The sequence below is a fragment of the Octodon degus genome, unplaced genomic scaffold, assembly GCF_000260255.1.
Source record: "Octodon degus isolate 3935 unplaced genomic scaffold, OctDeg1.0 scaffold00005, whole genome shotgun sequence".
Lineage (NCBI taxonomy): Eukaryota > Metazoa > Chordata > Mammalia > Rodentia > Octodontidae > Octodon > Octodon degus.
In genome coordinates this window covers 21228984-21252125 of record NW_004524581.1, presented here as the reverse complement: position 1 = coordinate 21252125, position 23142 = coordinate 21228984, and the positions used below count along the sequence as shown (strand labels likewise).

At 43.3% G+C, this 23142-nt stretch overlaps 1 protein-coding gene across 4 annotated transcripts in view; it reads left to right on the top strand.

Moving 5' to 3' along the window:
• Runx2 (runt related transcription factor 2) overlaps positions 1–23142 on the top strand; it is a 128420-nt gene that overhangs the window by 14125 nt on the left and 91153 nt on the right. For all 4 annotated transcript variants that reach the window (XM_012515909.2, XM_023719386.1, XM_012515913.2 and 1 more), the window contains exon 3: positions 48–152. In XM_012515909.2, the coding sequence (XP_012371363.1) occupies positions 48–152 (105 nt within the window). The remainder of the gene's footprint in view (positions 1–47; positions 153–23142) is intronic.

Genomic DNA, 23142 nt, shown 5'->3' with positions numbered 1-23142 from the left:
CACTGTCTTTTCTATTCACTTTGTACTTTCCCCTCTCACCTCTGCAGGCAAGAGTTTCACCTTGACCATAACAGTCTTCACAAATCCTCCCCAAGTAGCCACCTATCACAGAGCTATTAAAGTTACAGTGGACGGACCCCGGGAACCCAGAAGTAAGTACTTGCCTTTCTAATGCAAATGGTAATAAGAGTTTGTGGAGCCCCTAAAGAGGACTTTATTCCAAATGAATCAGTGTTACCTCTGTGTAACCTGTGTTTGCAAAGTTTGTTAACTGCATGAACTTTTAGAGAGGGACCAGGAGAACCTCACAGTGAACATAAAATAAAATTGCAGTTTTAACCTTTGCCACACAATTACTAAGACCTTTATCACTTTGGAAATGAGTGAATTATGCACTCACTGGGATGACCGGCTAAGAAATTCTGTTCATCCACTGCACGTAATATGGACAGGGTAGAAGAGACCCACGAGAGCTGAGGAAACAGTAAACCTAAAAATCTCCAGCTTACTCAAAAAGCACTCGCGTATGTTTCCCATGGCCTAAGACTGTGTTTTAGCTTTTTAGCTCGCCCACTCAATTCCCTTTATAAAGAGCACACTGCTTAATTACAAAGAATTTATTTGCAAATGATAACTTGCTTGATTGTTACAACACTGTTGTTTGGTCATGTTCGAGTAATTGTTATAGATAGTTTCTTTTAACAGATACAGCCAAACTGAGTTTAAATCCACCATGGTTTGTTTGATTGTGTAGACGTTCAGAAGGTTGAGCCAGCAATTAGTTTAAGGGACTACGCATAATCTGATGGAGCTAGTATGTATTTTCTTCCTAAATTAAATTGAAACTGGTTGAATTGTCCCTGTCCCTACTGCCCAAACCAATTTGAACAAACTTGGCATAACAGTATTTAAATATATTTAGAGATTAAAAAGTATTTGAAAAAAAAGAAATTAAGAAAGGGCTGTGGATATAACTCAGTAGCACAGTGCCTGCCTGACAAGTGTGAGGTTGTGAGTTCAATTCCTGGTACCAATTTTTTTTAAAAAATGTATTTGATATATGAAATTTGAAACATTAACAATTTCGTTGCAAGTGGAAATACCACGTAGACCTCTGCTTTGCCTGTGTAGACACACTGCGGGTCCTAGCCATTGCGTTCAGGGAGTTTAATCTGGTTGGTGGTGGAAATAACTCCTGGCAGAAGCTTTTTGTTCTGTGCCACTGCACCTGCCTAGCTAGGCCTAGCTTTTTGCCCCCTAAAATGAGAGAAAAAGGCAGCTAAGGTTTTGCTCTCTCTGAGTAGTGTATCTTTTAGCAGTGGGAGCCCTAGTGCCTCTTGTCCCTTTTGCTCCTGTCTCTTCTGACAAAGGCTGACTGCCTCCCTGGACTGGGGACGTTCCCAGTCTTGAAAGCAAGTTTGCAAGGTTTTTGTTTTCTTCTTCTTTCGTGTGTGTGGCCTTCTTCTAGTCTCATAATGCTGGGCCCTTGCTGGCCCTGGCTACTAGTTGGGAACTATCTGGATTGGTGCCTTGGGACACTGTTGTGTGAAGCCTCAGGTTTTCAGACCTAAGGGCCATGGTTACGCCGGGCAGGTGAACAGGACGGAGCAGGCTGTCTCATCTGGTTTGAGATCTGTGTGCCTTTTCTGTCCCCAGAAACAAGGGCTGTTGCTTCATGATTGGAAGCATCTCCTGACCTTTTACTACCGAGCTTCTGAGTTCCTGAGAAGATGGGCTGACATTTAATAATGCGTAAAGCACGATAGTAGTCTTCTGCCATTTCGCACCACGACTTGCTGCCTTTTCAAGAAGTTTCCTGCCCATCTGAGCTGCTTTCTTTAGTACTTAGAAAAGCCATTAGTGTGTGTGTGTGTGTGTGTGTGTGTGTGTGTGTGTGTGAGAGAGAGAGAGAGAGAGAGAGAGAGAGAGAGAGAGAGAGACTTGGAATTGTGGCTCTAAAGTTGATGATTTGCAGAGGAAGCAGGGAAGGGTGGCATGGCCCTACTCTGAAAGGAATAACGGAGGTGTAGCTTTGGGAGAGCCACTTTTGAGTCACATGTGACAGCATCACCTCTTTGCAGAGACTTTTGGCAGAAGAGGCGTTTAACGTGTGATAAGGTCAGGCTTTGGGTGGTGCTGGGGGTGCTTGAAGCAGATACAAACTGGTGAGTGGAAGGCCACCTGTCTCAGTCTAGCCCGAGTGACATTTCTAAACTGAAAATCTCTGTGAAGATGTGATACCGGTTTCCTGACATCATGCAGTGTCTTACCTAGACAGAAGGATGCGTCGGGTGCCAGTAACAGCTTAATCCTACAACCTGGACTCTCGTCCTGGATTATTTTCTTCCGCCTTGTTCCTGGCCACCTGTTCCAAGTGTTCAAATCCACCACTTTCGTGCAAAAGCAGTCTAAGCCAATATATAAACAAAATGTCATGGCTACATTCCAATAAAACTTTATTCACAAAAACAGGTGGTGGGCCGGATGTGGTCCACAAATTGTAGCTTGTCAACCTTTGCTTCTAATTTTAAAATGGCTTACTTTTATCAACCTTTACCAGAGGAAAGCATTAATGAAAGGCTTTCTTAAAGGAAGAAGACAAAGATGATTAATATGGTTGCTTTAGCCTGTCTCCCTAAAAATAATACTCCTTTACTTAGTGGTTATTTGTTCTGCTGCATTGCTGTTTATCACTGTGGTGGTTTGAAGGAGTTCAGGATTTTGTATTATTGGTTCCTGTTTATAGTTGGGATTTTTCTTCTTCCTCTAAAGATCTGAGTAGGTATTGAAAAGGCTGCTCTGGTAGCTCAGTTGTTTGGTACAGGTTCTAGGTTAATTATTTGGGTCTTTATGTCAGACTGCTTGAATTAAAATCCCAGCTGTACTTTTTTTTTTTTTGGCAGAACCAGGGATTGAACTCAGGCCCTTGCGCTTGTCAGGGAAGTGCTTATTCTACTGAACCATCTCCCTGGCCCCCAGCTGTACCTTTTATTAGCTGTATGGAGGCAGACAAGTTCCTTAACTTCTCTCTGTCTTGGTTTGCTCATCTTTAAATGAAAAACTAATAAAAATAGCATCTTCCTTATCAGTTGGTGCAAAAGTATTAAATGGGCAGTGTATGTAAAATGTCTAGTGTGGTTGACTGGCGTGTAGTGAGCACTCATTAAATGTTAGCTTTGATTGCTTTAATTTTCTTCGTTGTCAGAAATTAGCTGTAGCATTTTGCTTGTAGTATATACTTCCAGGAAACCGATAGCATCTAGAGTTTGTTCTCTAGTGTATTATTTTTGCCCCTGAAGATAGCTTTGCTGAGTTTTGCTCTATAGTAAGTGGCACTAATAAGTGCTATAACTTATGCCTTGAGCTACAGATATGTTGCTTGGGGAGAGCTGTGCAGATCTTCTGATTAATACTGTTTGTGTACAGCAAACCCAAGACAGGATGCTATGACTGTAGTGCCCCACTCGAGGCCCTGATGTCAACCATCTGCCCTGACTTGCTTTGCTCTCAAAAACCCAAAAGGTTTTGTTCTCCTGTGTTTTCTGTCTTTGGCAGCTGAGTCAGTGCTGTCACATCACAAACAACTTCTTTTCTTAATATACACATCTGGCGTTGGCAGTTGGACGAACTTCATAAGAGCACATGATCATCACTCATTACAAGATTAAAAAGCACCCCGTGGCATCATCGATGTTTTTTCACTTTGATCTTTTGCAGTCGTGATTCATCTCAGTTATAAAACTTCCCTTTAAAGGAACATCGCCAATGACTTATTAGAACCTTCATCTCAAGGAGCGTAAACATGGAAATGGGGCGCATCCTTGCAGTGTGCCATGTATTTCCTTTGCCAGCTTATCATTTTAAGACATGACATCATGCCTGAGATCCCAAATTTGTAAGTCTTGTATGCAGGCGCGGCGTCTTGACCTTCTGTTGGCAAGTCAGCCGCATCTGTCGGCCAGCAGAAGCCGGTGCAGCGGTGGCTGCAGGGGTGATGCATTCGGGTTCTTTCCCCTCTTAGACATCAGAGCCTGTTAGCGTCTTCTGTTTCCTGGGTGCCCTTGGTTCCAACCCTCACCTGATGTAAAGAATTTCTGTGGGAGGAGAAAACTTGCTTAGCATTGTCATATTCTGTAGGATGGTTCTGAGTTGATGGAGAGGGCTGATGGCATGTTGGCTCTGTGCACAATGGGGGAAGTAAATCGCTTTACGGTCAGAATCCCCCTCCTTCCCTTGCTGCACTCTCAGTTATCTGTCGCTAACCAGTAAAGACTGCGAAGCATAACAGCTTATGTTTGGATAACCACTTTCTGTTCCTCACAGCGCCGTGGGGTTCCCTTGGGTGGTTTTGCTGCTGGTCGTGTTTGGGGGCTGTTGTGTGGCTGCAGTCATATGTGGCTGTTGTGTGGCTGTCAATCATTGTGGCTTGGTGAGGTGGCCTAGAGAGTGGACAGAGGGCTAGCTGCCTCCCAGCCCTGCTTTGTGGAGTCCCAGAACCTCCTCCTCTCCATGAGGTCTCTTCACGTGGGCTCTCTGGGACTCTGTAGGGCCATCTGGCTTCTCACGTGGCATTTCAGGCCTCCTTCAGACACAAAGATGGTAGCTGCTGAGTTTTGAAGGCCTGGGCTCAGAGCTGGCACAGACTGGATTCAGAGGGAGCAACCGTGCTAAGGTGTGAGTTGGGGGAGTGGTCCAAGAGACCCCTTGACTCACTCTTTCCACAAAGGCTTAGCTGGCAAGCATCATCGTGGCAACAGAAGGATTACGTTTTTCAAGGTACCAACTTCTGAAAGTCCCTCTGACCTTTTAAATCCGCAACTTGTAAAGTTCTGCAAAGTGGGTTTGGGTTTCAGTTATGGCAGCCTCATTCTGAATTGAACAAATCTGCAACTATCAGATGAATTAGGGTGGGCATTACCTCGTGGTACTTGGTATCAGCAGGTCAGCGTGAGGCTGAGGCCGATCAATGCTAATGTGAGAGAAGAGTGTTAAGTGTTTGAACCAAAAGAGGTGTGATCCTCGTGTATGCCACCAGAAGGCTGTGGCAGAATTATCCGAATCTTCAAATGGACACTTTTGAAGACTTTCTATCCCCTCTTTTCTTGTTTGGTGAAGAGGCACCAGTCACTGAACCCCAGGCCTCTGCACTGAGCTACAACCCCATCCCTTTTAGTTTTTGAGACAGGGTCTCACTGTTTCCAAGTTGCCTGGGCTGGGTTCCCACTTGGGCTCTTTCTGCCTCAGCACGTCTGGGTGCTGAGATTACAGGCTTGTACTCAGCTAGGTTTTGTACTTTATATCATATGGTTTTGAGAATGCTTGGCCAGCACACCTGCAGACATCCTCAGTCTTACAGAGGATGTATGAGAGTAGGTTTCTAAGAATTAAGGACGTTGACCCCAGTTATTCTCAAAGAGACACTGAAGCTGTCAGCTACACTTCCTGAGAGGGTACTGGCACCCTCCAAGACCTGTCCCCCTCCAGAACTGGGGGAGATAGAGAGGCTATCTCCTCTGGATGTGGCACCTCTCCTGCAGGCATGGAAGGGCTGGAGGTAGGGGAGTGTCTTGAGAGGACAGGGACCATTTGGGGCTCTAGACCTGTGTTTACCCCATAAGAGTAAACATATACCCTTATGGTAAGCCTTAAATATAAGGCTTACGTCTTATATTTAAATTCTTTTTTTCTCCTGTCTGCTTGTTTACACCAATTCATCAACAAATGTCTAGCTCTCTACAAGTTTTGTTTTTTGATATTCTTTCCTTCGGTTGGTTTTTAATTTTTGAGACAAGTTCTCACTATCTTTTGGCTAGCCTTGAACTCATGGTGATCTTCCTGCTTCAGCCTCCTGAGTACTGGGATTACAGGTGTACATCACCATGCCTGTCTGATTTTTCCATAGTCTCTCCAGACAGGGTGCCACTGTGTACTTCAGGTTGGCTTTGAACTTGCTGTGTAATCCAGGCAGGGCTTGAACTCACAGCAGTCCTGATCCTTCTGCTTCAGCCTCCTGAGTGCTGAAATTACAGGCCTGAACCACTACTCCCTGCACTTTTCTCCATATTAAGGCCTGTCCTCTTGCAGGTGTTTTACTTAAACAAATGGGAGGTAGCAGACTTCACGGTTCAGGTGGGGTGCTCAGAGTACCTTTTTCTTTATTTCTCCTGCTGTTCCATGTAATTCTGAGACTTCTCCCACTGTGTGACAGGTGGAGAGAGAGAGAGGGTTTGGCATTTTCTCTTCCTTGTTCCTGATGATGTCAGGGCAGCTAACCTCCGTGCCTTTTCACCCTGGCTCCGTAAAAGAGCGGGCATTTGCGCTGGCTGGCTGAACTCTGCTTGTTTACCAGTGGCAACTTCTGCCTTAGCAGTTGCCCACACGTACAAGAACATGGGGGACCCGCAAGATGTGTCAGGCACAGGGACAACGGAGAATTATTGATGTTGTGTGTTAGCTCTCAATACGGTTCTTGCATTTGCATTCCTGCTGTGTATGAAGAGAACTTGAGAAAGCCTTGCTGGGCCTTGTGCCATGCTCTGATGCCCCAGGCCTGGATTTTAGTCCTTTGTGTAAAGCATTAGCAGTGAAGTCCTGTGCTTCTCAACTTTCCCCTGACTTCTCCGTATTTTTCCTGAATCCTTCCCCATCTCTGAAGTGCCCAGGAAGTAGAAGTTTGGGCAAGTGCCATGCTTTGGTGGAAACAAGATAGCAGACACGAGCAGCAGTTTCCTGGCCGTAGATATAAATCATGCGCTCTCTAGTCTTAACACACTGGAGAAAATCTTTGACTTCATAGTAGCAGCTAAAACACCCACAGTTCCCCTTTTCCCTGTTTTTCTGGGATAACAGAGAAAGGGCAGTCAGAAGCCCAGGAGGAGGTTCTGTGTGGTGGCTGGGGAGCGTGTTCGTGAGACGAGTACTTTTAAATCTCTTTCAGCCTCTCCCCCACCGCCTCCTTTTTTTTTTTTTTTTTTTTTTGACTGACTGTCAGGAGCTGGGAATGTGGCCAAGAAGGAAATGACACATGGAGAGGCATTCTGTGTTGTGCAATATTCTGTGGAACTGATGCAAGAATATATGGCCTGTTTACACATTCCTCCGCGAGCAGCCGGCATGGCAGTAATTTAATTCAGCAGCGCATGGCATGCTGCAGCAGGGAGCTATGGCCTTAACGTCCTTTCATGGCAAATTATCACAGCCGTTAAGACATGCTTGTGTCCCTCCTCTGCACCCTCCCCGGGCCTCCCAGTTCCGAATGTGCTTTCTCATCGGATAGGGCCTGTGTTCACAAGGAGCCGGGACTTCCACCATGAGAGCACATTTTCCACATGCGTGTGCTGCTGTGGATGTATTTACTTCTAACTAAATATAGCATGGCGGGTTTTCAAGTGATGTGTGTTCTAAAAACACACACGTGCCCGAGCCACATGTGCTGGCAGTTTATGTCTTGGTGCAGGTTAAAAATTATTCATGCTTAAAACAGTGTTAGGGACTTGGGAGAGATTTTGAGAAAGAGGCTTGTCTGTCTTGTCTTTTAATCTTTGTTTATAAACGTGACTTTTCCTTCTTAAGAGAGATAACTTGTGATGGATTACTGAAATATTCTTTTACTTCTATTTTATTTGTGCTATATATTTGTGCTTTTAAAGAAAGGAGAACTGGACAGTAGGGAAATAGGTCATACGTAAAAATAAAGGAAAAAATTCACCAGAGTGCTTTTCATATTTATCATTTTCCCTACCTTTGGATTTTATAAGAAAAAATAATTAATTAAAAAAAAGAAAAAATAATTAATGACACCAAATAAAGCATGTTCTGGGCTCTTCATGGAGAATTGAATAATTTTAATTTAGGCAAGTATGGAAAATATTTTTTCTTGTTTTTCAAGTAACTTTTAGAAATTAAGAGAGAGCAGAGAAACATTTAGGTCTACAATGCTGATTCAGGACCACATGCACCTCTTATAAAAGACACTGCGTTTGTGATGTGGTCCTGAGGTCTGTGTGCCTGGAAGTTTCCCCAGTGCTGTGCATGGTGCGCAGAGTCTGTTTGCTGGTAGGCGAAAGCCCTGCTCTGGAACTGAGCACGAAGGCTTCAACCAAGCACCTCTCGCAGATGGAGCTCAGACTTGTTTTCCACTAAGGTGACAATAAGTGATGTAGAGCCTTTTTGTGGAAGCAGGTTTTAGGAGCCAAAGGGAGAGTAGAGAGATCAGTGAAGACCTGGGTAGTAGAAAGTAACCATCGGGGTACAGTGTGCTGGGTCTTTGCTGCCGGTGATGACAACGGTTGCCAGCTTCAGACATCCGTTTTGCTGTGAGTCAGCTGTCTGAAGCAGTGTGGTTCCAGAGCTTTCCAGGCCTGGTCTCCTAATAAAAAATGCAGGGTTTTACAGTTTGAAGGTGAGCTAGGGATTTCTAAGTTCTGTATTTCCTTCTTTTGCAAAATTTCCTTTTTGGTAGACTATTCCTTATCAAGTTTTATTTTAGATGTGTGATAGCTTTCCTCTCCTACTAGTTTTAAGATCATCGCTTAATTTCTTTGCCATTTTAACATGCGTACTTATCATAATGGAGTCAGCCATGATGTCTGCTCCTATGAGAATGTTACTTTAAACTGTAGTCACCCTCTTTCTCCTGGTGTGTGATGTTTTAATTTATCTTCCTTGTATATTTCATGATTAGTCATTATCATATGCTTTAAACTTCTGGCTTATTTTACATTTACTCATTATGTTTACTGATTTGTTGGCTGGCCGTTTCTTCTCTTACCTCGTTTCTCTGGGGCTCAGTTTCATTTTTCTTGACACAGGTCCTGGGGTGGTTGCTTCTGTGAGACCCTGTTTGTGGTGAACGTTTGGCCTTTCTCCTGCAAGTGTTGTAATTTGTGGGCATTTGCTTCCCGGAATCTGAACACTGTACGGCTAGCCATTGTGCGACACAAGGACTTTTGTTTAGGTCTTTTTTGTTAGGTTACCTGGAGTAGCACTGACGGGCATGGAACAAAGGCAGACAGGTAGTTGTGGAAGATGAGGAAGAAGGAAAATGGATTGACCTTAGTGCCTGGCCCCAGAGGGAGCACAGAGAATCTATGACCAGTGAGTGGGAAGAAGGCGGGAGGGGAAAGAAAGGAAGGAAAAGTTAAAAACCCCACTTCACAGCTTTGCCTCAGGGAGGCCTGCAGTTGTTGCAGAACATTCTACCTAAATTTTCACTGAAGAACTCTAGCACTGTATTTGATCCTCAGAGGTCGTCTCATTAATGATCCTGAGCAGCAGTCCTTCGACGTTGGTCTGTCGTTTTAGTGAGGTGTATGACTCAGAACCAAAGATGCTTCCTGTTTTATATGCTAAAGGAACCAAAGGCAGCAGAGGTAAGAAAATAAACATGTGGAACAGAGGGACATGGTTTAAGAGAGCCCAGATACTGAAATCTAGAGTAGAACTGTCTCTGGGCAGGTGCTGTATGACCTAGCCTGGCACTGCCCCTCTCATTAGAGTTGAGCCAGAGTGGCAGGTGGGGAGGAGGTCAGTTGACACTAGAGTTTGCTGGTCTTTTCTGCCTTTCCATCAGCCCTCAGATTGAAAATGCACTGTCTGCACTGTGCATGCTCTTCTTCTCCATCCTCCTCCTCCTCTTCCTCTTCCTCTTCCTCTTCCTCCTCCTCCTCCTCTTCCTCCTCCTCCTCCTCCTCTTCCTTCTCTTTTCCCTTCCTACAGTTAATTTTCATGATCTGCAACCTAGGTGCAAATGCTTGTGTCTATTTTTGTTGTGTTGTGGGATTCTTAGGATGATTAAAGCTAGTCTCTTCATCTCCTTGGATTGGCCTTGGGAATTATCAGCAGAAAAACACGGGCCTTGCAAGGAGATTCTGAAGCTGCTAAATGCTGGTGGTTCTACAGGAAGCGAGTAGAACTGTGGATACATACACTGAAAAGCAGGATGAGTGGGAAGTCTGGGTTACTAACTCTAGAGCTTTGGTTTCTCTTTCATCTTCTCACCATTCACGCCATCCTGTGAGGACAAGTGATAGTATGTTGTACCTGGAAGGCCTTGGCAGAGTGGTATGGCGAGACATTCATCTTTCAAGGTGGTTTGTATTGAGGGTATAGGTGGTTAAGACAGTCTTGGAAAGTCTTTTATGAGACCTCGGTGCCATCTTCATGACCTTAAGCTAATCACTTAACTCCTCTCCAGCTGGGTTTCCCCATCATTTAAATGGAAATAGACATGAAGATAGCTTCACAGAGTAGCTGAGAGTAACTGCTAAGGAATGATCATAAAGGATTTGGCACTCAGAAGAGCACCTTCAATACCAAATTGTAATTACATAGTGCCTTTCTGCCAAGGAATTCCAAACAAGCATTGTGCACTTACGAGGTAGGTAAATTGAAGCACACGGGCTTAAAAACTCATTTGCCATGTGTCGCTCCACAGGTCGGCAGAGACATTATAGAGATGGGCAGGGGCTCTAGGTCTCCTGCAGTTGCATTCCTTACTCCTAAAGTTCCCTGATACCTTCATCATTAAAGCTGCAGAGGCTTCTGGTGTGGAGATCTCTCCCGCATGGTATCAAGGGATAGTGTTATGTGAGAAGTGTCTTGTGGTAGTGATGCAGTAGCCTCACTAAATGGTAAACGAGTCCAAGATAGAAGGCTTGGCTCACAGCAAGCATGGGTGCGTAGCTATAAATGTTTGCTGAGTGAGCATTGAATTCATTAAGATGAAAGTTTAACCAACAGCTGGAAACACTGAATTTCGTGAGATGAAACTCACAAACTGTAGAAGTTAACCCTCACTAGAATTTCACTCTGAATAAAAATACAATACAGTTAGTTCTTGGGGGGAAAAAGTTAACTTAAAAAGATTACACAAATAAAAAATGTAGACAAGTTACATGGGTGGCCAAAAAAAATTCAGAAAACAAAAATTAGAAAAATAGCTCGTCTCTAACAGTACCTTGCAAGAGTACTCTTGCCATGCCGTGTCCTTCCTGCATCTTCCTGTGGCAGTGCTAGGAGTTTTTTGAGGGTGGTGGAAGCCACAAGGAAACAGCACCAGCAAGATAGTGGCATGCTGCGGACTTCCTGGCAGCTGTAAGGACAGGGAACTGTTGGGGGTATAGGAGGAGAAAATGATGAAGACCTGGTGGTGGATTTCTCCCTGGGGCCAGGGAGATGGCTCAGAGGAATAACTGCTTGCCTGGCAAGCACTGGGGCCTGAGTTCAATCCCTAGCTAAAAAAAAAAAAAAAAAAAAAAATAGCAGGCTCTGTAGTGGGAAGACTGGGTCCTGGCTGGGATGTGAGATTTCATGGATCAGAGAGAGATCTCCTTTCCCCTACCTTGCCCCACTGCTAAGACACCAGGCCTTTATCATAGCTGTCAGAGCACTTTTGTGTCCCTTGGAGATGCATTTCAAAACGTAAATATTTCCAGCAGTGGGAATGTGAATTTGTTCAAAAAACTGTTTTGGACCTTGAGCTTACTATTTGCCAGGTGCCAGGCATACAAAGCAAGGTCTGTGCCTTTGAAGAGCCTGCGTTCCACAGGGAAGGCAGCAAGAGAGGATTAAGCAGACGTTTATGTACAAAATGCATCTAATTGCAAGTTGTGATAAGTTCTATTAAAGGGACTGGTGTCATAATAAAGAATAATGGGGTTGCAGGGGACAGAAAAGAGAAGGTTCTAGAATGGTCCAGGGAAGGCCTTTCTGAGGAGATAACATCAGGCACAGACCTTGGAGTGAGAAGCAAGCTTGGCAGTCAAGTCAGAAGGAGACGAAAGGGCAAAACTGCACATGGTGTGCAAAGGCCTGATATAATCAGTATGAGAATCTAACATCCAGTCTCGATAGAAGAGAGGACTTATTCAGTGCCTAAATACTTGCAAAACCAGGAAAAGTTTGCAAACAGGGTAGACTAGAAACACAGCCCCAAAGTTGCCTGTTTGATAACCCTATTTGAAGCTGGTGTGACACATGTCTTTGGGGAAATAGCTAAGATTCTCCTTGTCCATCCCCATAGCCCTCAAACCTCCTGTCATTCTTACAGGTGCTTCAGATCCCTCTTGGAGCTAAGGCTTTGAGGACAGGATGCTTACAGATGTTATCTGCAAAGGATGTCACATTTGAGGCCATTTTTGGTAAATGACTCAGTTTGAAGAAGTGAATCTGGTCAGTTTAGCTGGGAGGTAATTTTTATAATGGAACATCCCAAGACCCAAACTAGTAAGTCAGGCAGATTGAAGAGGACCTTGAAGAGGTTAGTGAGGAGTGTAAACTGGAGTAGGGGAGGGGTGGCTCAATGCAGCTGGCCTCAGTATGAATCCTGGGCTCTGAAGAATGGGCTTTTTTTGTATTTAGGGAAGGGTCTACAGGGTGTTCAGGGTCTCACTACTAGATTGGATTCATAGTGATCCACCTGTTTACAGCCTCCCAAGAGCTGGGATTACAGGCATGTGCCACCACACCCAGTCTCAGTTGCCATCTCAGCATGCCCTGGGGACAGAGCCAGCATGGTAGGTACAGGGATCAAACCCCTGGCCCCTGCGCCTGCTTGCAGGCTCATTAATTCGCCGAGCTATTTGGCTGGCCCAAGAATATGTTTTTCTTAGAGAAGGAGCCATAGGTGTGGGCTTGTCCTAAAACTAAGCCAACCAAAGCTGTGAGTTACCTACTCAAGTAGATTCGCTTAGGATTTGTGTGTAATGCACTAAAATCTTGGGCTTTTATGGACAATGAAAAGCAATTCTAAAGGTGAGCTGAATTTCCAAACATAAGAGCGACGTGGAATCCTTCAGAATGTTTAGCAAAGAGCATTGACGATGATTAAAGGATTGTAAAATTGAACCTGTAAGTATAAGTTGAAAGACTTGAGATTATTTGGCTTCAAGAAGAGGAGACTGAAAGATGACTTAATAACAGACTTTGAAATTATGAGCGTTATTAAGCCATGTATGGTGTCCAGCTGTTTTGTTTCTGGCGAAATCAGAGAAAGAAGCAACGTGATGGATTTAGGTTAGATTTAAAGAAGAACTTCTTGATAATAGTCAAGAAGCAAGATAGGTTATGGAAGGCTGAGGGCTTGAATAAAGGCGGGCTTTTCAAATCCCTTCCATCTTAGCAATTTTCTGCGTGCTCATCACAAGCATAGCAAAGAGCTACCTTTCTCCTTTGAAAATCAAAGACATGATTTCTGTTTCCCATTATAATTCTGAAGCTCAGAATCACAGAGGTTTGAGACATAAATGATGAGGGTAATTTGTCTTGCTTCAATGGCCATTACAATCTTTAATTGGGAAAAATACCACCGAAAAGAGGAACAGATTTGCTGTGCAATCGAAAGTTGCTGTTGGTAAGCAGAATTGATAAAGTATGAAGAATTTCAGAGCAAGGATGGAGAAGGCTTTATTGTTAGAAAACTCCAGGTTTCTTGGACTTGTTAGGGCTGTAGAAAATGGATTCTTCGGGAGAATTGAAAAACACTCTGAGGTGGCATTTGTGCAACCCGGAGCTTGAGGATGCGACCCAAAAATTAGCCTCAGGGAATTCATTGTCACCCAGGAGGAAGGAGAGAGAAAGCAAACAGGATTTATTTCTGAAAATGGAAAGCTTCACGCACGCAAAAGCTAGGACTGTGGGAAGCATAGTCTTGCTTGCTGGTTAACCTTTCTCAGAGAAGCAGAGTACCACAGCTTTTATTTTTTGAGGTCTATTCCTTAATCCACTCTTATACACATTAAATGCATTGCAGAGGTATTTTTGTAATAATAAATTAGCATTTCCACAGGTGTTCGCCTTCCCTCCTCATGATGGCTCACTGAAAAGCCAACCACGCAGCACACACACAGTTCTCAGATGAATTCTCTGGCTTGAACTAAGTGGATACAGTTTTCTCTAAAGGAAGAAAATAATCAAAGAGACCAAAGAAAAAGACTTTGCACTAACAGGTGACACAACTGGAAAGCAGGTTCAGTGGGTGTGGTGCAAAGCCTGGGGAAGGAAAAGTACTCAGAAAACATGTTTTCTTTCCTCCCAGAATAACTTGGGCGGTGTGGATCATTAAGCACATTTAGGCCCTTGAGCCACTCAGCTTTACCTTTCCAAAGTGTCATCCTTGGAGAGGCACCCGCAGACTCTGGCTGGCTCAGAAGGCACAGCCACTTCCTCTCCCTGCCCTCCTTTCTTCTTTGGTGGTGACATTTTCTTAGTGGCCTTGGAGCCTTGGGTTGATTCTTTCTTTAGTCTTTCTGTGATTTGCATATTTGGGTCCCTCCCGCCCCTCACTCTCAGATCATTTATTTTCAACACCCCTTCTAAGAATTCTTAAAAGCTATAACTACTTGAGGCAACTTGAAATATATTCATGCCCCACCCCTCCTGCTCAAGAGGCCAAAGATGTGGTGAATCGGGAGGAAAACCAGCAGGGAGAGGCTTGGTTGCTCATGTTGTCAATCGTTATGCAAAGAACCCAGGTCCCACCTGTGTCACCGGCTAAACCTCTCCTCTACTCTGATAGAACAGTGGCGGGGCAGATGTTGTGTGATTTCTGCAATCTGTTTGATGAGCTACGAGTTGGGTGCAGTTATAGAATAACCTGTGAAGCTGATTAGGTATTGGTTTATCTGAAGCAACAAAAGACCCATAACACTGGCTATCTGTTCTTCCCCAGGGCCCACTAACTAGAAGACTTGCACGCCTCCTCCTTTCTCTAAGGGCAGCCCTGGTAGAAGGACAGTGAGAGCTGCAAGGGTGCTGTAGAGGCTGGGACCTATGTCCACACAGTTTCTGAAGTGCAATCAAGGACAAAGGCTTTTGTGACAGTCCCAAGACTCAAAGGGAATGGAAGGGGTAATTTAGACAGGGACTCAGAGCAGACTTCATGCTGTGACCACATCTCGGGGGATCCCTGCGTGGGCTATCCCTGGGTGTTTACAGAATTCTTGGTATTGGTGGCACAGATCAGACTTAGCAAAGAGAGTTGCTGGGACCTGAAGATTTTGGATTCTTAAGAAAGCAGAGATTGTCCGAAATGCACAATGCACGCATTTGCACATCTCTGTCTCTTCTCTATGCTACACATTGGTTCTCTGTTTTGTGAGTCCTGGTGCAGCAGCGCTTAGGTAAAGTTAAGTAGAGTTGGCTGAGTGACACAGGAAGTTTATCACATCCCCTCTGAGGGGGGTGGTGGTGGTCACCTCTTTGCTTTCCCCAGGGCTATCTAGAACTCAAGGGAAAGAGAAACTGGTTGTAACTTGTCACCTCCTAGTCTGTGAGTGGAAGTGAGCTAACTGAAAGGCACTTTGAAGATGAACGCTCAACCCCTCCCCCAAGACATTTGCTTTTCTGAACCCCCAGCATCTATTTTTACAGTGGATAGACTTCCCAGAGTCGCTCACACCAATGGAGAACCCTCTTGGGCTGAGGAGTCATTGCTTTTTCGTTCTTTTCTCAGAACCTGAAGTATAAGTAAATAAAAATTTGCAACTGAATCAGAAAAAAAGAATCTTGACACTGAAAAATGAAATGTAGGTTTTTGTAGCATGAGATTTGTGGCACAAACTGACCAGAGGAAGGAAATTGGATGATCTAGATAGGTGCCTGTACTTCTTATCACTTTTGCTGAGCATTTGTATGCCAAGGACCCGGCAGGGTGAGTCTGAGCTGTAAATAAAAACTTTTATGAGGAGCAGAGAAATCCTTGTGTTTGGAGGAATAGGTGGTGTTTCTAGTTAATTTATGAATGTCTCCTTTCATTCCTTTCTAGATCAGAAAAATTGCAATTTTTTTGTTTTGTTTTTTTGTTTTCTTTACTATTGCAAATAACTTTTTTTTTTTTTTTTTTCTTCTGACTGGCTCAACCTGCCCTAGGGGCAGGGCTGGCATGACATGTGGTGCTAGAGATTAAACCAAAGTCCCTGAACTTGCCTAAGCAGGTGCTTTAGACTGCTGAGCTATCTTGCCAGCCTGAAAAGAACTCTTGAAGCTGAACCATAGTTGTGTTCTGTTCCTGGCCCATTCTCGGGATTGATAGTCATAGTTTTCACATCAGGGCAATGTGGACACCCGTTTTTTTCCCCACATTTCCGCTAAGCTATTGGAAGTTTTATGGTTTGTAATTTTTAAAACAACTGCTTAAGAATATTATTATTTCTATAGTGGGATCTTCAATTCAAAGAACTCTGCATGGTTTACAAAGTACTTGGAGAAATTCAGTGAAATTCTTTTTCCAAAAATGTTTCATTTTTCCTTGATACTAATTGTATGCTAGCAATACTCTAATGTTGATATTTGTAGTGTTTTGTTCTTGGTGGTCTTGGTAGTCAAATTAGGTTGACTTCAGGAATAAAAATCAGCTTTGAGAACATAGACAGGTCTTTTACTTCTGTGGGGATTGGGCAAACATATACATGACATGTACCTTGCCTGATGGGCCACAGGCCCTTTGACTGTAAGGAACAGTAAAAGGACTTGGACAGTCTTTGCCTGGAAGGGCCCCCAGCAGCACTGGCAAACAGGCCAAAACAGGATTATTTTGAGTAAACGTGGACACAGAGAGCTTAGTTTATGAGGAAAATATGAGCATGTTTCCTAGCGTATTTCTGATGACTTAAAAAGTTTATGCCAAGCATGTGACTATAAGTTATCTCATAAAGCTTTCGGTCTCCTGTCCCCAGGTGTTGTGTCCCCTCTTTATGTACCTTTGAGACTGTCTCTTTGGCTCTGTCAGTCACCAGATCTACTTCTTGAGCAGAGCAGGGGCTGCTTCTCTGCCTAACACCAATGGGGCCTCCGTGCAGCTCCCTGAGAGAGCACCGCCCAGCTTTGGGGAGCTCTGCTTTCCAGCCCCAGCACCATTTTTTTTTTTTTTTTTAAATATATTTGCTACAGGGTGTCACTACAGAGCTCGGACTCCTAGTGATCCTCCTGTTTCAGCCTCCCCAGTGCTGGGATTACAGGTATGGGCCACCACACCTGGTCTCTCGGCACCAATTCTTTAAAAAACTGGGGAGGAAGAGTCCCTAAGGATATCTGAGGAATGGGTTCTAACACTGACTAAAACATTTATCCAATTTCAAGTGTGTTTTCAGTGAGGCATTTAAGAGGGTAAACATGAGTGTTCATCAGTTCCAGAGGCCCTGGGGTTGTTGCTTTATATCCAATGATTTCTTTCTTAAAAATGAGGGAATAGAGGCTCATGAGGTTGTACTGGATGACCCAAGTCCTTCACAGTGGGAAAGCCAGCTCTGCTCTTCTGATTGCAGGTCAGCACTCTTGCCTCAGCTAGAATATTGTGGGGGGAGATTTTACAGGACTTTGAATGTGTTGGAGGTTAAGACAGGTCTGAAGTAACTTAGACACTCAGATATCACTTGGGGCTATTTTGTGTGTTTTTGCTCTTGGTGAAGCATGAAGGTCAAAGGTGGGAGAGGAAGGAGCAGAGTAGAGTCTCAGGGGACAATCAGCAGCATGCCTTTGGGACCTGCTGGGCTCTGCTTATGTTTACTATGCCACCTTTTCTTCTGAGAAAAATTCTTAGTCCCAAGAAATGAATACTGTAACCTAATCTGTGGGATTTGTTTTTTATGGTTAGTTTTTAATGGCTTCATAGGTAAACACTCTGCCTTGGTAGAGAAGTAGTAGTACTTTTATTCTTGATAATTTAGATTAGATGGAGGAGTTATGTTTTGGAGGAATACAGAATTGCGGGACTACTAGGAAAGACATATTTCTGATGTTCACTGCTTCTGGTGTTGTTTCTAATGACATTTTAAATAACACTTAATTTAACTGCTACCTATAAAATTTTGTAAAAATTTCAGAAAATTCATGAAGCATGTTATGGTTTGTGCCTAGATGTCCCCCTCCCTACTCCAAATCCCTAGGTACTTGTAGATTGGGCTTTTTCAGAGGTAGCTGAATCTAGAGTTAGTGATTGATTCGTAGAGTGACACTGAGATTAAGGGTGCTGGGATTAAGGGTGGACGATTGCTGGATCCTCCACTGGTTGAATTGGCATCACCCTAATCCCAGCAGTCTGGAAAAGATAAAAGGGACAGAAAAAGGTATTTGTCTCAGCAATGAGAAAAGTAACAGACAAAGCCTAAAGAAGAAAGTAAAAGTAACTTGAAATGCAGTGTCAAAAATAGCCCCGTTTAATATTTTAATGTAATTCCTTTCTATACTTTTCGTAAGTGCAAATTTGTGTGTATGTATATCTATCCATACATACTTTTTACTTTATCAATTTTTCATCTCCTAAACTGACTTTATTTTTTAATTATTAGAATGAGCTAGCCTGTGATTTTTTTTTTCATCTGAGAGTGATTAATCTTCTGTCTGGTAATTATGAAAATTAGTTTATAAAAATTGGTTTGAAAAATCTCTTCTTGTTCCTCTAAAAATATCATCGCCCATTGGCTTCATTTCCTAGTCTGCACGTATGCCTCAGAATGTAGCTTCCGTGAGCCATCCGTGCACCTCTTGGTTTGGCTTTGTCTCTTTTTCCTTTCGTCTTTGTTGTCGTTTGGGTGCTTTCCAAACGCTTGGTGTGTTCCATAAATAAGAATGTGCTATATACCAGGCACCACGGTGTCTTATGGGTCTCCTTTAGAAAGTTTTCCTTCTCTTGGTGTCACTCTTTGGGTGACCCTCCTGTGTCCCATGCCAGGATGCTTTGCCTCGCCCTATAGCCAGCCTTGGGGCCAATGGTGTCCCTCACATTTGTGGGAGACAAAGTCTGTATTAACGTCACAGTTTCACAACCACCCCGAGAAGCAGGCAGGGATGGCATCATTGCACTGGTGACAAAGGAGGCTTGAGATACGGAGGGACTTGCCAGGGCCACACATCTCTGTGGCCCACTTTGTACTCAAAAATGGGTATGACTCAAATCAAAGTTGAGAATTGAGATTTACAGCTGAGAACTTCAAGACAAACGTCAGAAGCATCACTAAGTTTCCAGAACCAAGACAATTTCAGATTACTCTAACTGGAAATTAACCAGTTTTTCTATGTAGATCTATTTATTGATATTTATCTTGCAAAAGCGAGGTGCCGGTGAAGAGAAACTAGTTTATATCAATTTTGTGAGTTAAGTGTTGGTGGTGCTTGTTTACTTGTGTTCTGATCAAGGACAAGGCAATGGGAATGAATAGAGAAAAGTATGTGTAGGAAGATTGTTGCTGCTGCTGTGGAGCTGCCGGTTTCTTCCTGGGATAGGAAGAGGCTGAAGGAAGGGGGTGCCCGTAGCGGTAGGTGGAGAAGTTCTTTTTCTCTCTTGCCCCTCTCTGTAGGAGACAGGCAGGTAGCAGGAAGACCCAAGGTCAAACAAAACCATTTCCTATTTCTGGAGTCCTAGAAACATGAAAGATGGCACAGGGGAGACTCATGACTTAGAAGATCATGAAAACCAGCTGAGCACATGCCTGTCATCCCAGGACTCTGAGGAGGTTGAAGCAGGAGGAGTCCAAGTTAGAACCCAGCCTGGGCTACTTACCAAGTTGGAGAAATCTCGTCTCAAAATAAAACATAAAAAAGGCGGAGGAGGTAGGTCAATGTATAAACCCTGGGTTCAATACCTGGTATTACACAGAACAAAGCAAACAAATAAATAAAAACTATAACATTATTCATTCATGAGAATATTTGAAAAAAGAAAAAAAAAAGAATCATCCTGCTTAGCAAACAGCAGATGCTTTGTTGTCAGCGATGAAGTCTACCCAGAAGTGTAATTTAATATTATTTTTCATTCAGAATGTTTGCAAATGAAAACAACCATTGGTGTTGGATTTTGAATGTTAAGGAAGTTAATTGAAGTAGAAGAAAAGAAGCCACTTCCATAAAGTAGTGTGTCTGTCCCATAGAACAACACAGGAGAAAAGAGTAGGGCAGTGGGACTTAGATGGAGAGGTCTGTGGCTGAGGGAAAGGATTAGAGGCAAAGCTCTGGTGGAGGTGGTGGTAGGACAGGTGGCTCCAAAGTGTGGGAGCAGATAGAGTAGGAAGGAGCTGCATTGTGGGATATTAATCTAAAAATGAGAACAGACAGAACTTGTAGACAATCCAGGGTATTATCACCATCTTCGACTCTTGACAAAACTATCTATGGTACATGTTTCATGTCTATAACTGAAAAATTGGAAAAAAGATGTCGGGTTGCTAAGGAACCCACTATAGAAACAAAGTATGCATCCAATCAAGGCCCAAAAATATGCTGCTGGGAAAGTACAGTGTGACCTCCCTCCTTTCTGACCCTTTTGTCAAGGTAGTACATGAAGTCAACAAAAAATAACTTGTTGGTTGTTTTGCCCTGTCTAGTATAAACAATTCTCATCAGATGCCGATAAGAATCAGATTGTTAACGAAGTTTCCAGTTAATCATAGATCTCATTTTAAGTAACACTCATGTATGGCCAGAGAATAGAATTATGCTGGAGAAACTCCTAACGCCGTAAAATCTGAGAGCTGCGGCGTCGCTCAGGCTTCTGGTTTGAGGTGGTGGGTCTGCTGCAGCAGCACCCCAACGTCCCTATTCCGACCCCTCAGAAAAGACTTGTCCCCAGGACGATGCTGCTGCATTCTCTGTCTTCCTGGTTTCTAAAGCCTGGCAGTAACCTAAACCCTGGACTGTGTAGCTCTTCCCTTCCCTGCTCCTGATTAATTCCCCCTTTCCCTTTTTGTATGTAATGTTATCCTGTCCCATTTCCATCCAGATTTCTTGAGTTAAAAATCCCACATACCATCTTCTTCCCAACCCCAACTGTCTTTCATTTATTTTTGCTTGGGTTCTTTCTACAAGGGCTTCATATGTTTATAGGTGTTGGTATCCTGTTTTATGTTTGTATCCATTATGCTTTTTCCATTATTAATATCAAAAAGACTACATCCTCTGATAACTATGCCAATTGCCTACAGTTTAGAAAATGAGACACAGAATTCTCCCTTGAAGGGATTAAATGTGGTTCTGAGGAGACAGCAGTGTAATTACTAGGCAATTAGGTGGCACTGTTGAGACCGTGAGTCTGGAGTTCCGGTGTAGGCGAAGTCTGGAGATGGTATTTTGTGGGGCAAGCAGGAAAATGCAAGTAGGAGGAGACGTGGGGAGCAGGGAGCAGTGATGGCAGTCAGAAGCTTGTGTGCCGCGGGATATGTGCCGCGGGAAACACTGTTGGCATCGTGGAGAATGAGAATGTGAAAGGCGTATAGTAAGAAGAGGAAACACTTGTACAGTGAGTCCCAGGTCACCTGTCAACAAATCTTGTCATTCCTCTGAGAACTCTTCTGTATAACTTTTTTTTTTTTCTTTTTGCACTGGGAATCAAACTTAGGATTTTGCATGTACCAGGCAGCTGCTGTGCTGCTCAGCTATCTCCCCGGCCTTGGGTACACTTTTCTAAGCATAAACAATAAAGCTTTTCTTTTAAAGATCCTAGAGATGGAATCCAGGGTTATTTCTCCCGCTTTTTACATTTTTAATTTTTAATACTGGTTCTTGCTGAACTGGCTAGGCTGGGCTCAGCTCCCATTGACCGTCCTCCTGTCTCAGCCTCCCCGCAGTGCTGGGATTACACGTGTTCACGAGCACACCCAGCCAGCGACTCTGACACTCTTAATGGCAGGAAACGTGTGGGAGGAAGCCCAACTGGGATGGAACCAGGCTTACGTTTCTCTTTTTGTTTTGTGGGGGATTTTGTATGTTTTCTCTGCTGCTCACACAGTTTGCTGGATGAATTTGTAATACTTAAACAAAGTAATATTACTTTTTAAAAAGAGATTGACAATGTAACTTGAGTAACTTTGAAAATGTCCCTAGGGAGGTATCATGCCATTCCTGTGACATTCACCCATCAAGTAAACAATTAAAATAAAAAACAAGACAAAGAAAACCTAGAGGAACAGTGATAAAAAAATAGAGAAAGGTTCTATTTCTGGTGAGAAAGAATTTAGAATCAATAAAATGTCCTGTAGTTACCTATGCCAAAATGCAAAGTAACCTATGTTTTTACTTCTAATCCAGTTTTGCAGTTGCTTTTCCCTGACATTGGTGGCCTTCGTAGGTATTTGTGGACAACCGTGTACATTGTACCTGGAAATTTAGGAGAGAATAAACAAATGCATAAATGAACAAGCTCTTCTAGTGACTAAAAAGTTACTTTGAGCATGGAATGATGTGTCTATTAATGTGTGAAACATGGTTTTGAATAATTCATCAAGACTAGGAGCCAGGTTCTAATGATGCATGAGGTAACAGTGTGCCACTATTTCTGATAGAGTTGTTGCTGTTTTTTTAAAATCCAGTACAGTATACTTGTAATTGATGTCATTAAAATGATGGACTTGAGTTGGGGTTTGAAAGCAGATGTTCCGTGGTTAAGATTAATTTCTTGCAATGGTTTTGGGGATTGAAACCAAAATGTGTACAAAAGTAAACATTTCCCTTTCAGAGCAAATAATTGAACTCGAATGAAACTTAAGCAAATGGGCATCAACTACAAGTTAATTTTTTGCTGTCTGGAAATCGTCACCAATTAGCATCCTTGCTGCATAGCGTGGCATGAAGCTGTCTGTCTGTGTTTGTGTAAGGAAGGGACCAGGTTGCCTTGCAACCCAACTAGCGTCTCCTGGCCAGAACCGGAGGCGCCGTGTCCCCGTCAGCATTTGCAGAAAGGACATGCACACGTGGGCACTGCAACAGGGGCACACCGTTGCCAGCGTCCCTTCCCATGCAGTATTGATCAGGGGCTGCTGCTGAGAAGGGATCTTTACCAAGAGCTGTTGGTTTCTGACTCACTTCTTTCTTTCTGGTCCTGTAAGCATAGGAAATAAAATTCATGCTGATACTTCACAGTGGAAACAAAATGCAGACCACTACTCTCCTGTAGAAATAAAATCTTTCCACGTAGAAGCCAGAGGCAGAATCTGTACAAGGAAGCATTTGTATCATCCTTGGGCACATTAAAAGGGAGTGAATTGAGTAAGACATAAATTATTAATGTAATTCTATGAGGTAGATTATATGCTAAGTAGGCTGCTGTTATTAAGGCAGCTTAAGTGTTCATGTTATTTTTAAAAAGGGAAATATTTCTTTTCTAGTTAGAGAGACAAATTCTTTCCAACATTAATCTTTACTTTTTTTTTTTTTTTT